At 33.4% G+C, this 14186-nt stretch overlaps 2 protein-coding genes across 2 annotated transcripts; one reads left to right on the top strand and one right to left on the bottom strand.

The window, feature by feature from the left end:
* The first annotated feature begins 8028 nt into the window (after positions 1 to 8028).
* On the top strand, positions 8029 to 9901 carry LOC149881287 (uncharacterized). Its single transcript, XM_090069376.1, has one exon. The coding sequence runs from the start codon at positions 8324 to 8326 to the stop codon at positions 9899 to 9901; it is 1578 nt and encodes a 525-aa protein (XP_089925502.1). The 5' UTR covers positions 8029 to 8323.
* A 1020-nt stretch (positions 9902 to 10921) lies between these two features.
* Positions 10922 to 13756, bottom strand: LOC145184916 (uncharacterized). The gene has a single exon (XM_090067965.1). It carries the CDS (start codon positions 13754 to 13756, stop codon positions 10922 to 10924), a length of 2835 nt encoding a protein of 944 aa, XP_089924091.1.
* Between the last annotated feature and the right edge of the window lie 430 nt (positions 13757 to 14186).

Consider the following 14186-nt stretch of genomic DNA (forward strand, 5'->3'; position numbering starts at 1 on the left):
ACATCACTCCACAAAATATCAGCATTCAGCTCATTACATTTGGTTTCAATTTCATTAGGTGAAATGACAGTAACATTTATATTGCTCTGTACAGATTTAACAGCAGCAGAAAATGATAAAGCATCTCGTATTACGAACTTTCTGGATAACACTTGACGATGGGCAATTCGCTTCGCATTGCCACCTAGCGCATCATTTGGCCCTTTGCCATGACTGGTTGCAAAGTAATTCCACTGTAGCTGTAGATCAGAAACTTCCTTCAATTTTATAGACAGAATAAATACAAATTTACTTTTGTACTGACTACTTGGTCCATCGGTCCATATCTGCACAGTATCAACTGTGGGTAAAGACAGCTTGATAAACTCGAGAATTTTCGCAGTATATGCGGCGACGGAATGTTTTTCATGATCACGACAGTCTGAGACAAATATTTTTGAAATTATTTCAGAGCGATGCCAAATCATAATCGTGTATACAGTTATTTGTTTTTGTTTCCAGTGTACTGACTGGATCTCGTCCTGAAAAGTCGCAGTATAGTTTTCTGCGAAATCCATCTGCAAGATACAAGATGTACTGTCAGGCAACTGTGCGTCAGCTTTCTGTGATTCGTAAGATATCGCTTGTTGACGTTTTATGTAAACATGTTGTAGAAAGGCAATAAGCTGAGATGAGATCAAATCAATTGCATCTTGAACACTACCTTCCTGCAACTCTTTTACTAAATAACTATCATTGTCCTGATTCCACTGATACCAGGTCACTGAATCATCAGTATTCTCAAGTTTACTGGTGAAATTTTCAGTAAAAAGTCGAAAATCTTTGCACATACCGCATTTGTTAAACATGCAAGCTTCTTGCTGTGAATTACATACACAATTTGATACAAATTCATTTGAATACGTCGGAAATATTTGTGGATATTGACGATGTAAACAGTCCAGTAACAAAATAATGTTGCTATGGTATTTGCATCCGCATACGTTTTGTGGCATATCACTGGTTAAAAGTACGTTCTTTGGACGCATCGAGGCAAACTTGGATTTTTTGATAATGTAATTTGGAAATTCAGATTTAAAAGTCTGGTATGCTTCAGCAACAGTCATTACAAGATGACGTTTTTGCATTTTAATTTTGCCGCTATTTGAATAAACTGTAACGACGTCTGCCTTTCCGGGCATTACTCGTGATATACTATCATTATTATAAAAGTTAGTAACGCATGAGTAATCTGCTGTTGTCACTAATGAAGGACCCTTTACTTCAATATTCAAAATATCACTGGCCAATATTCGAACTACGGCTGCTTTTTTTCGAGGACTTTTGGGAAGAGCGTTTTCCACTCTCCTTCTTGCTTTTCCAAAGGACGATAACGATTTGTAAGGAAGTTCATTTTCGATTGCAGTAAAAGGTGTAGCCAAGGAACGAGATTTATTAACACGCCATTTACGAGTGGCCAGCTTTGCTCGCTTTTTAAAATCAGCTGCCTTTTCGTCGTCCATTTCTGAGCGCCGTCTCTTCTTTCGTAAACAATCCTTTACTCTAGCGGCTTCGAGCGTAGCAGAGTTTTCTTTAACTTTTGCACGGTGTATTCGCTGTCTTTCGACAGCACTCTTTGGTGGCATGTTTTAATTAATAATTAATAAATTATATCTACAATAGAAAATTGATGCAGCATAGTTGTAAAGAACAATCCTAATAGTAGATATATTTATTGGCAAATAATATAAAGGTAAAACATTAGAAAACTCCGTACAAATTAAGCATGTAAAATTGAAATTAAAAGTGTGTGATTCCGTCACGATATTGCGTGATTCCGTCACGATATTGTTTGATTCCGTCACGCACATTAAACATTTATTCGCATAAACAATATATCCAATATTCATACAATTTATTCCAAATTTTAAATATTAAGATAATGTGTAGTTATTTACTTTGATATTTGCCAGAAACAACAATAAAATAAAGTTTTGTAATTATTTCGTGACGGAATCACAGAAAATCAATGAAATACAATATCGATTTAAATTCAATTAAATTATTAAATTTACCTAATAGTTTCTAAAAACTAATTTTACATATTTACTGTACAACATTTCTTCTTTAAAATGATACCATTCTTACCTGTTGATGTATTTTATAACATTAAATAATTAAAGATATATTGTTGTTGCATTTTCCACAAAAAATTCCCAGGCAATTTGTAAACATACCTCGGTTTCACTAATTACCATAAACATTAATTAGCGAACTTATTTATTCATTTATTTAATATTTTCTTGTGATTAGATACATATTAAAGCTAATTACGCCATAAATATACTGTAAAAAATTAGTTTATAAAATCAAGTTAAGGTTACGATTTTCGTGGAATTCATTAGATGAGCATTTGTAAATTTGGACACGTTTTTTCGTGTAAACAAAGTCTGTCAATGATAAAACAGACCTGTAAAAACAATTTTAAAATGACTTAAAGAAGTATAGCGAAACATAAAAAAGCTTAAATATAATTTTTTGTAAAGATCTGGTTTCATTCAACTCCTTGGTCCTTCGTTCACCAGCCTTAAATTTATGTATTTTTTAAGATTTATTCCCATATGTCGTCATTTTTTGCGTCGACTACTCTATAAGCTCCCCAATATATATTCCACTGTGAGTTGTTTATTGGTAGGTGCATTTTCTAATGGGTATTTTTTAGCTTATTTGATAATGCAAAATCTTTTAAAAAGTTATTCAAATTTATAATTATCTTGCAAAATGCGCCAGATATTTCATGTTTTCGTTTTTTATATTTCATATATTATTTCATTTATTATAAAAAGCACATAATAACCCATTAGTTTTTGTCAAATAAAATTTAGTTTATATATAGCTGGTAAATCATGTTATGTTAATGTTATATACTAAGTTATTCTTGCGGTTTACCATAAACTGGTTTTGCTAAATTCTTTAAAGCTGTGACAAATTATTTTTTCTTTCTTGTATTTATATTCATTTTATGTATAAGTTATTTATCCTTAACTGTATATATTCCTTTTGTTAAATATATATATATATATATATATATATATATATATATATATATATATATATATATATATATATATATATTTAACAATATATATATACGATATTAGAATCCATTGGGCTTAAACTAAGGGCTATTGTGTCTAATGGAGCAAGCCCAAATAGAAAATTTATTAATATTCATAAACCAGAAGACTTCAGCAATATGGTAGATGGAGTAGTTCACTAAACATGGAACCATTGTGCTCTAGGTAGCTGCAAAACTTCTTGATATTTTGTATTAACTATTACCTCTCAAGTTATACACGTATTCAAGTAAATGATCTCAATTTCTTTTCATCATCCGCGTTATTTCTTAAAATATTATTGTTTATAACAATAGATTTTTAAGAATGCACAACTAGCATGGTTTTCAAAAAAACAAAAATTTTGCACGTCCATCTCTAATACTTCCACGATTAAAGACATCTTAAGCTGCTTATTCTAAAAGACGTCTTGTTAAGATGTCTTAAGGACATCTTAAACTGGTTGTTCCGATAGACGTCTTGTTAAGAAGGCTTGCGGACGTCATGAACTTGTTGTTCCAACAGACGTCTTGTTAAGATGTCTCACGGATGTTTTAAACTGGTTATTCTGAAAGACATCTTAAACTGGTTATTCCGAAAGACATCTTAAACTGGTTATTCCGAAAGACGTCTTAAAGTGGTTATTCCGAGAGACGTCTTATTAAGATGTCTTAAGGGCATCTTAAACTTGTTGTTCCGACTGACGTCTTGTCATGATGTCTCACGGATGTCTTAAACTGGTTATTCTGAAAGACGTCTTGTTAAGATGTCTTAAGTACATCTTAAACTGGTTGTTGGAAGATGTCTTAATGAGATGTTGAAAAGTCGTCTTAAACACGTCTTTAACTAGTTGTAGACGTCTAGACGAGTTAAAGACAAGTTACATACGTCTTAAAGTCGTCTTATGTTGGGTGGGATCAAAGTTGTTAATTCCCTAATGTTCAAGCAATTTTCGAAACCGAACAAAAAAAATTAAAAAGTTAATCATAGGCTTTGCTAAATAAAAAATTGGAATTAAAGGTTATGAGAATGGCTCAATCTGGAGTATGTTACCGTTATTTTATTTGTATATGCTTGAATAAATACAATTGTAAGTTGTATTAATATATATTTATGCTGGTTACTTGACGTAGATAAGGGAAACACAAGAGAGAGTACATGACAGCAACTAAACTAATTACAACAGTCGCGTTGCTACCACGTGACCCAGCAAGAGTCACAACACTAAACAAGATGAGCGACAGAATTCTGAACTCGCTGTTTCATACAAAATTTATACTCAGAGGTTTTTATCGTCAGAAAAGTATAATTTTTATGGAGGACGTTGTTTAAGACTTTTTCTTTTTCCTAAACATAAAAAGGGATAAACAGAAAATAAAATCTAAATTAATTTTTTAAAGTTAGATTCTTCAAATTCTGATAAATGTATTCATAAAGATTATCTTGATGATATCAAATCAGTATATTAGTATAGTATATTATGTTATTGTAAAAATTATGAATTTCAACCCGGTTGATTATTTTTGATAAAAATAATCTTATAGTATTCCGCCTCTTTTAAATTTAATTTTATTTTTTGAACAGCAAACTTTCTGAAAATATAATGGATCCTTACATGGGCTATAAAAATAAAACTAACTTTGATGTTCGGAAACTTTTTTACAAGAAGAAAAACGGAAGGCAGGGAGTTGTAAAAATATTTTTAAAATTTAAGATTGCCCAACTATATGTTTCCACATGAACTTGTTTTCCATCCATAAAACTAACCAAACAATAGTTACTGCTTCGACATGCAAACCAGATGAATGACTAACGTAAGGCAAATATTTTCCAATACTGGAACGAGACGAAAAATCACTTCCTGCAAAACTTGGCTTATTGACAGCACTTGATGGGATTTCGTTCAACAAATATGAGCAGGGTCCTTCAAATACAAATACAAAACTCTCTTACTCTACTTATAGTATTCGATACTGTTTTTAATCAATTGTTTCTCTTTCTGTTCTTCCTTTTTTTATATGAATACCTCCTCTTTATTTGAAACAACCAAATTCTCCCTGTTATTCTTCTTTGATTAACATTTCTTCTCACTTCTGTTTAATTCTTTTCTTCTTTTTCTTCTTTAATCACTCATATACTTCTTGTTTATTCAAATATTTTTCAAGCACAAAGATCCTCTCTCTTTAAAATTCTTCTTAAAAACTTTTTTAAAACTCTTTTACTTCACTTTCTAACTCCGTCTTCTTCCTTCCATCCGTCTTACTGCTCTCTCTGTAAAGCACTATGGTTTTTTTTTTTGAGCTTTTGTATTTTTTAGTTGTTTTTCGCTGCGATACCTATTCATCATTTATTTATATGGCCGGTTCTTCATGTTTATGTCTTTTCCCAGGTGTCTTTTTTAAATTTTAATCTTTCGATTTTATCCTTTACTTACGTGACAGGTTGATAAATCGTCGCGTGTACGTCTTCTCAGGCCGTTATTTTTAACTTTTCTACTTTTTGCTTTATCATTTATTTACATGGCAAGTTGAACAAGTCTCCGTGTGTACGTCTTTTCGTGGTTGTTAATTTTATTTAAATGTTTTCCCTTTATCGTTTATTTATATGAAGCATGACGAGTCATCTTGTGTACATCTTTTCTGATCGTTGTTTTTAACTTAATTTTCCCACCTCACAATATTAAGTCTTAAATGAGTATAATTTTAGATTTTGTGTTGATCACTGGGACGATGAAAATCAAGCATGTGCGAGTTCGTCAAATTTGGCGAGTTTGAGTTTTTCGAGCTTAAAAGCATTGTTCAAGTTTTTCGATACGAGTTTGTCAAATAATCCGAGTTCAAATTTTCACAAACTCGTCATGTTTATAAATTTTAGCAGCTATTTAACAAACATAATTATTTTTGAACAAAATACCGAATCGTCATGTTATTAACATGACGTAAACAATTTGTTAACATCACCATGACGATTTAAAATTTAGTCGTTAATCGTCATGTTATGGTGATGTTAACAAATTGTGTAATATAAAAAATTGACTTTGTTCAAAAAGACCTTTAAAAATACTAATTGTTGATAACTACAATGACTGTCAAGTCAAGTGCAACTTATTCTAGACAAACTATTTTTGTTGCATTACATGTTTCAAAATGTCGTTCAACAGGAGGTAAAAAAAAACGTTCAAAAGAAATTTGATGAGGAAGAAAATCCAGCTTTTCAAGTTCTCAACTTCTATACCAGAACCAATACAAACAGCTCAGTTGAGCGGCAAGCTGGCAAATCCGACATCGGAATTAAATTAGATTAATACCTCATCAATGTTTTAGCTTCAGGAAACACAAAGATCTTAGAATGGTGGAAACTGATGGCCAACACCCACGCTCTTCAAAACTTACACGGAGAAATTCGTTGCATTCCACCTTCATTATCAGCATTAGAAAGAATTTTTTTTAGAGTCCAGGCGATACAGTCACATAAAAACGAACAAACCCTTATGTAAACAGTTTTAAAAAACCTGTTTGTATTCGAGAAAATATTGGCTTTGTCAATTTTGAATTTTTCAGGATTGGATTGAATTAAAAGCAATTAACCGTAATCCAAATTTTTTAGATTTTTTTTTTGTTATTATTCGGAAAAAAAAAATTAAGTAGTGAATTTAATTATTCTTATAAAAGTAATATAAAAATTATTCCTGTAAAAATAATATAAAAATTAAAAAGTTTGGAGAGCTAAATTTTTTAACAAAAATCGAAAAATCAAAAGAACATTAAAAAATCGAGATTAAAAAACTCGATGAACTTGATTTTTAAAAAATATCAAGTTATGTCATAAACTTGAGAATCAAATTTATCGAGTTTTTAGAAACCAATCAGCATTTTTTTTCAAGTTTCGCGAGTTCAAATACTTGATAGTCAAATAATTCAAGCTTTACTCGAACTTGCATATTCCTAATAAAAATACATACAGTTAAAATACAATGTATCTATTTTTATCGTACCATCATTGACTATTTAATTGAACTATAAGCATGAAAAAAACCATATTTACCGTAACGTGCGTCATAATTTGGAAACTTTATCAAAAACCTTTCTTCAAGAAACTGCTACTATTGAGTCGGTCACATTTAAAATTGCATAAATTTTAAAAAGCTTATTAAGGGTGTTAATAACAAAAAACACTATCAGACATATCTGAGGTAAGTCGCTTTCCTAATTTATGGCCATTTGATTTTCCACTGAGTAGTGTTGAGTTAGTAAACGCTTTTTCTGCAGCCGGACGTTTTGAGACTAAAAGAAGAAGCAATTTGTGAAATGAAAATTTGAATGTGCTCTGTTTCCTTAAATCTTATCTAAGAAATAGTTTGAAATTACTTATAAATCTATATTACATCTATAAAAGCAATATACTCTTTAATAAATAAGAGTTTTTATAATCAATATTAAGTATAAGGGCGCTATTTTACTTTCGCAACCTTCAACTTTTATTACAGATTATAAAAGATCGTCGTCCAAAAGTAAGAAAACGTATAGAAAACAATACTTTTGGACCAACTTAATATACTCTAAACTCAATCTTAAAAAGTTAAAAACTCCTACGAAAACGTTAGTATTCGCCATTTTTTCAACGCGATGACGAGTTTAAAAATTGAAAGTAATTATTTAGAAATTAATCATGGTTTTCACCGCTGTTTAAATTTTTAAATTTTAAACGCTTTATCCGAATGGTAATCATAGCGGAAACTATGATATAACTACTAAGCAAGAAAAACCAGATCAATAACTGTAACATTTTAGTGATTTTTTTAAATTCGTCATCACGTTGAAAAAATGGCGAATTTTAGCGTTTTCGTATGAGTTTTTAATTTTTTCAGATTGAGTACGTTAAGTTGGTCTTAAAGTATTGTTTGTTATACGTTTTCTTCGTTTTAAACATTAGCAAGTTTCATACGACGCGGTTTAAGTAAGCGAATATTGCCTGTAGGGACAAAATTCTAGCCAATCAGATAATGTTTCTAGATTAAGCGATATTCAGTTTTTTTTCTCGATTAAACTACTAAAAATAGCGTAGTACTTGATACAATCGAGTCAAAAATATATGTAAAAATCAAAACAAACATTTTTTTTAATATGCTAATAAAATAAGTTAGCGATATGTAACTACTATTTATTTTAATAAAAAGATATTAAACATTATTAGATATCAAACTATATTGATTGTATCACTTAAAAGAAATGGTTAACTGGTTTTGTGGCGCAGCATTATGTTTTAACAACTTTAGAACCAAAACTACTAACGGAGAACGTATAAAGTTTTACAGGCTTCCCAAAGATGTTTCTATTCAGAAAGAATATATCCGAGTTTTAAATACAAAGGGAATGAATTTCAGAAATGGGCATATATGTTGTGAACATTTTTCATCTGGAATAAGAGAGTTATGCACTGATATTCCAGACATAGCTGCACCACCAAGCCAAATTGCTATAATGGAACGAAAATACGCAAATGCTCTGGCTAAAATAACTAAATCAAGAAAAACGACTGAAGCTGATAAAAAACATTTGAAAGGGTTAAAACGTAAGCTTAGTATGATGATATCCTTGTCTAAACCTTGTCCTATTCGTAAAAAACCAACAAACCGACCTTCTTATGTTACAAAATCTCCTTTATCATTACTTAAACCAACAAAACAACAGTTACTTTCTAAATTACAAAAAGAAGAAGATGCTAACAAAATTCTTCTAGAAAAAATAAACAATGCAAACAATTATATAAAACAGCTTAAAAAAGAAAAAAAAATAAACAAAATAAAGAACGATATGTTACATAAAAAATATTTAATTTTATCTGTAAGAAATCAAATTTCAAAAAAAGAACTAGACAAATTTGAAAAAGGAATGTTTAAATATTCCAAACTTAAAGACAAACCAAAGCAGTTTAAATATTTATGTGGTTTAACTGTCCTGCAATTTCAACTCCTTTATAATTGTGTAGCACCATACTGCCACTTAATTGAATATCTGGATTGCAAAGGTACAGGAACCAGATTCCTTGAAAAGAAAACCGAATTGTTTTCAGTTTTAACATTGTGCAGACATGCACTTCATCTTGGTGTTATTGGATTTATGGCTGGCGTTTCTAAAAGCACCATGTATCGTGTTTTCACTGGATGGGTTGTATTTCTAGACACAATATTTTCAGAGATAAATTTAAAAGTCGAAAGCACTTATATTTCCCTGATGATGCCTTCTGTTTTTAAAAAAACTGGCCATGGTGAAACCGATATTGTTGTGGATGCTACAGAATTTAAGTTTCAACAACCAACCAATTATGACCTTAATACTTTAATGTTTTCAAGTTATAAAAACTGTACAACAGGGAAAGCTTTAATTGGAATCTCTCCACATGGGTCAGGATTGCTTTTTGGAAACATATACCCTGGTTCAATCACAGATAATGAATTAACAGAACAATCTCATATTTTAGAACTAGTTGAGAAAGAACACAAAGTTATGGCAGATAGAGGGTTTTCAATTCAAGATTTATGCGCTTCAAAAGGAATATATCTGAATCGACCATCTCAAAAATCAAGCCATCAGTTCCCACAAGCTGATGTAGCTGGTAATTTTGATATAGCTTCTACCCGTATTCATGTAGAGAGATTCATAGGATGCGTACGTGATTGGTCAATTCTTAATGCGGTGTGGCCGGTACAAAGAATGGACTTACTTTCTTCAACATGGAAAATGTTATGTCATGTTGTAAACCTTACAATGCGCCCCATCGGGCCAAAGGCAGAATCTTGTAAATAATAATATTTTGTGAATATATATAACCATATAAAAACATATTTTATTGTTTTAAACATTTATATCAATTTTAATGGAAAAGTTGATGTTTTTACAAGTTCGTTAATATACGATCTAAGTGGTTTTAGTTCTTTAAAATCAGGAATTTTCCCCACAACATTATTTCCAAGAGTAGTGAGCAAAGAATGTTCATGATGTTGCCAATTTTTTATTGGATTTGAATGCAGAATGCTATCTGATATTTCCTTGATAACTGACATCAGTAAATTATTTAGTTGAATAATAAAGAAATTTGAGTTTGAAGTTTCAGGATGATAAGATTGTAAAATGCAGTATTTAGATTTTGTACATAGTAGTGCAAGCTGAGCCTGCACGTAATACTGAGGTTGGTTTTTTAAATGGGTCAATGGACTGTCGCTGTTTTTTGCTCGTGTTTTAATTTCCAAAATAATTTGATGTGACACAAGGCTATCTGGACTTGCCCCATAATTTAAATCATCTGGGTGATAGAAAAATCCACATATTTCAGGAGAACATTTTGATATCTTTGCAAAGTGCTGAAGTGCAATAAATTCATATTTATGACCACGCTCAAAATTTTTTATGTTTTGTGTGTTATAAATATCATTTTCATTTAATCCTTCCTTAACTATCTTCCAATAATTTGTAAATTTTTCCTGTCCATATTGTAGTTTCGCATAAAAAAGATCGTTTTTAGTTGTGCGTAAAGGCCGATGTATCTTTGTAAAATTCAACACAATTTATATACAGATTAATTCCCTAGGTATTCACACATATCTTTTCACACATACAATTATTTACAAGTAGGCATTCCCTAGGCATTCACACTTATCTTTTCACAAATACAATTATTTACAAGTAATGCTATAAGGCATTCACAAATCTTTTCACACATACAATTATTTACAAGTAACGCTATAATGACATTTCCTTTTACGCACACAATTATTCACAAATAACGCTATAATTACACTCCCCCTTGGTCATAATGACCACTTCACCTCACGGACTATATCGCTCAGGTGCTATCCTTTTTCGGGTGCTTCTTCGCAACATTGGCGTCTGGTTTGTCTCGTCTTCAGGCAACACAACGCACAGCTCTTCATCATCTTCTAGATCCTCATTCGACTTGTTATCAACTCTGACGGGTCTTAGGTCGCGTATGTGCCGGCATACTTTGTCCACTTCAACCGTTTGCTCCGAAATGATTCCTGTAACTCGCCCAATCTTGTATTGAGAGTCACATCGGTTGTCCGGGGGCTTTACCCATACTTCATCGCCAAGTTTAAACTTGTTGGTGATCTTCTCATGAGGTTCATATGAGTTTTTATCGTCGTCAATTCCTCTAACTCTTATTTCGTAATGGTATAATTTATTTGCGGGTGCTGTAGATGACTTACAACAGTCTTTTGGGTTGACGTTATACCAATAAACTGCCTCGGGTATGCTGCACGGAACTCTCTTCGCCGTTCTTTTCACTGTTCGATGGCACCGTTCTGCAATTCCATTCCCTGAAGGAACGTAAGCGCACCTGAAGCGAAGTTTAACGTTCCATTTGTTCATAAATTGCGAAAATAATGTGCTTCCAAATGCTGTATCATTATCCGTCAGTATTTCGTTTGGACCGCCTCGTTCAAGAAAGATTGCGTTTAGTTCCTGAATGACACATGCACTAGTTTGGTCTTTAAGATGGCGCCATATTGCATATCGTGAAGGCCCACAGTCAATCAGGGTAAGAAAATGTTGCCCCTCATAATGAGTTATATCCATACCAAGCCGTTGCCACGTCCCTTTTACTTCAATCTTCCCTTTCGGCCACTTTATCGGACTTGGATCAATTGATTGGCAGGCTACACATTTTTCAACCACTTGCCTGACTTCTTCCCTGCTTACTGATGGGTTAATTCTACGAACAAAATACAATGTTCTCTTCACACCATAATGTCCCGTGGACTTATGAACATGGTTTATTTCTTTGGGAGATAGAGAAGCACTAATCGTTCCACCTGCAGCAAGTTCAGTGGGCTTATTGATCATTTTCAACCAACTTCCAGGCACTCGAGTAAGTACATCGGCTAAGTTAGACTCCGAGGGTACTAGTTTAATATCCACTCTGAGTTTGTATTCGTCCACAATATTCGTAATGGTTTGAAGCCGTCTTCTAATCAGCATTTCGTTTGAAGCCTTTGTCTTCAATCTGGATTTTCCAGTCAGTGCATCGGTGACCCAATGTAATACTGCTTTCGAATCAGTGCAAATATGCAAGACATTCATCTTCCAATTGAGACCCATGTTTAGTCCTTTGATTACTGCATCGAGTTCAGACATGTTTATATGTGTTGTATCATCTTTTCTTAGCCAACAAGCGTCTTCGATTATATTGCCTTCAACTTCAATACTCACACCTAGCGCTAGTGAACTAGCATCCACCCACACTGTTGCCTCGTTGCCATAAACATTCCAAACTCCTTTGGCAGGATCGTTGTTACGTGTTCTTTTTACCATATCGTTCACCATTTTTTCAACAAATTCGCATTGTATCTTCTCATCCCATGTTTTCGTTAGGGCGTTTGCCGTCCTTTTAACAAATGACGAAGCTACACGCAACCAACCACAAACTGGAAGATTCCCTGTCATTTTTCCACATAAAGAGAAGATTTTTCGCCTCGTTAGAGAACTTGGAATTTCACCAAAATCGTTGTCTCTCTTCCAAAATAACTTCTTATTTTCAATCCCAACTTGTAATCCTAGAACTCTCGCCCCTTCGGACACACGAACCGCCGGCTTACAATGTAATCCATACATATCCAAATGATCAAGTACACTGCGAACTGATACGATGTCTTCATTTACAAGAATATCATCAATGTATGATGATGTTCCCTTCCAGATCTTTTCGTCTTGCGATAGAACTTTGTCCAAAACTGCTTTCATAATGACGGGCGCAACGTTCAGGCCAAATCCCAAACGTGTTAAACAAAACCTCTGTCCACGGAACACAACAGTTTGGTAAGCCCAGAGTTCCTCGCTGATTTTGAGTTGCATGTAGGCCGAAGATAAATCAATAATTGAAATATTTTCTCCAAGCCGTCTCCAGTCTCGAAGTTTGTCAGCACATGCATCCGTGTTCGCCGTAAATGGTTCAATAAACGTGTTCAACTCCCTGAAGTCTAACACTGGTCGCACTTTCCCTTTGTTTTGCTGCACCACTGCCATAAGTGGAACCAAACCTTTTACTGGACCGTGTTTTTTCGCTTCGTACTTTTGCAGCCATTTTTTCTCTATCCACCCTTCAATTTCTTTTTCGTAATCGTGTTTTATGCCGATGGGGATGGTATATTCAGCAATTCTATTCACGAGATTTTCAGGTTTGGTATTCCATTTCCAAGCAATTATCCATTCTCTATTTTTCTTTTCAAATGAAGCTGTGAAATCCTGAGCCGTTATATTCATATCATGAACATCTATTAATAAATCGCTTTTTAGACCAAGTAAACATGCTTCTTTTTTCATAAAACAAACATTCCGCGTTGCAGAAATCGATACTCCACCAAGTGCCACTATTCCATTCATACCCATTATGAAACAAAAACCCAGTGGTTTTAAATTGACCACAAGTGCTTCCACACACACTGTATTTCCATTTGGGGCGGTGATTCGAGTTTGGCTAACACCTTCGCACTGCTGTTGTTGTCCATTTACAGTTACCACGCTAACTTCTTTCTTCGTTATTTTTGTCGCACATTTTTTATAGATGATGCAGCAGGTACATCCTGAGTCAATTAGCACATCCTGAAATACACCGTTAACATCCAAGAGCATGGTAGGTAACGCCATTATTGATTGTTTAGGGAGAGAACTGGCGCAGACGTCTTCTCCCTCACTCCGTTTTTTGGACACATTCTTGACATGTGTCCATACTCTTGACACGAGTAACACAGCACATCGCTTGACTCCCTTCTTCTACTTGACTTGTTTCGATAATTATGTCTTCTTAAATGACAATCTCTCGCAAAGTGATTGGGAAGTTTGCACTCATAGCACACTGATTGCGTTTTATCTTCTAGCAACCTCGGATCATCACTTTTCATTGCAGCTACAGCAAATTTTTCCACCATCCCGTTGTTCCGTTCCTCGATCATCAGAGTCCTTGCTCGCGCAAGTATTTGAACAGTTGTAAGATCGTCCATACGAGAACTCGATCTCAGCATCCGTCGGACTTCCTCGGGGAGCCCAGCAACAAAAGCACACGCGATCGCTTTGTCTG

This window comes from Hydra viridissima, unplaced genomic scaffold (genome assembly GCF_058129835.1).
Source record: "Hydra viridissima isolate aposymbiotic clone 2 unplaced genomic scaffold, HvirCarnegie_v1 scaffold_12, whole genome shotgun sequence".
Lineage (NCBI taxonomy): Eukaryota > Metazoa > Cnidaria > Hydrozoa > Anthoathecata > Hydridae > Hydra > Hydra viridissima.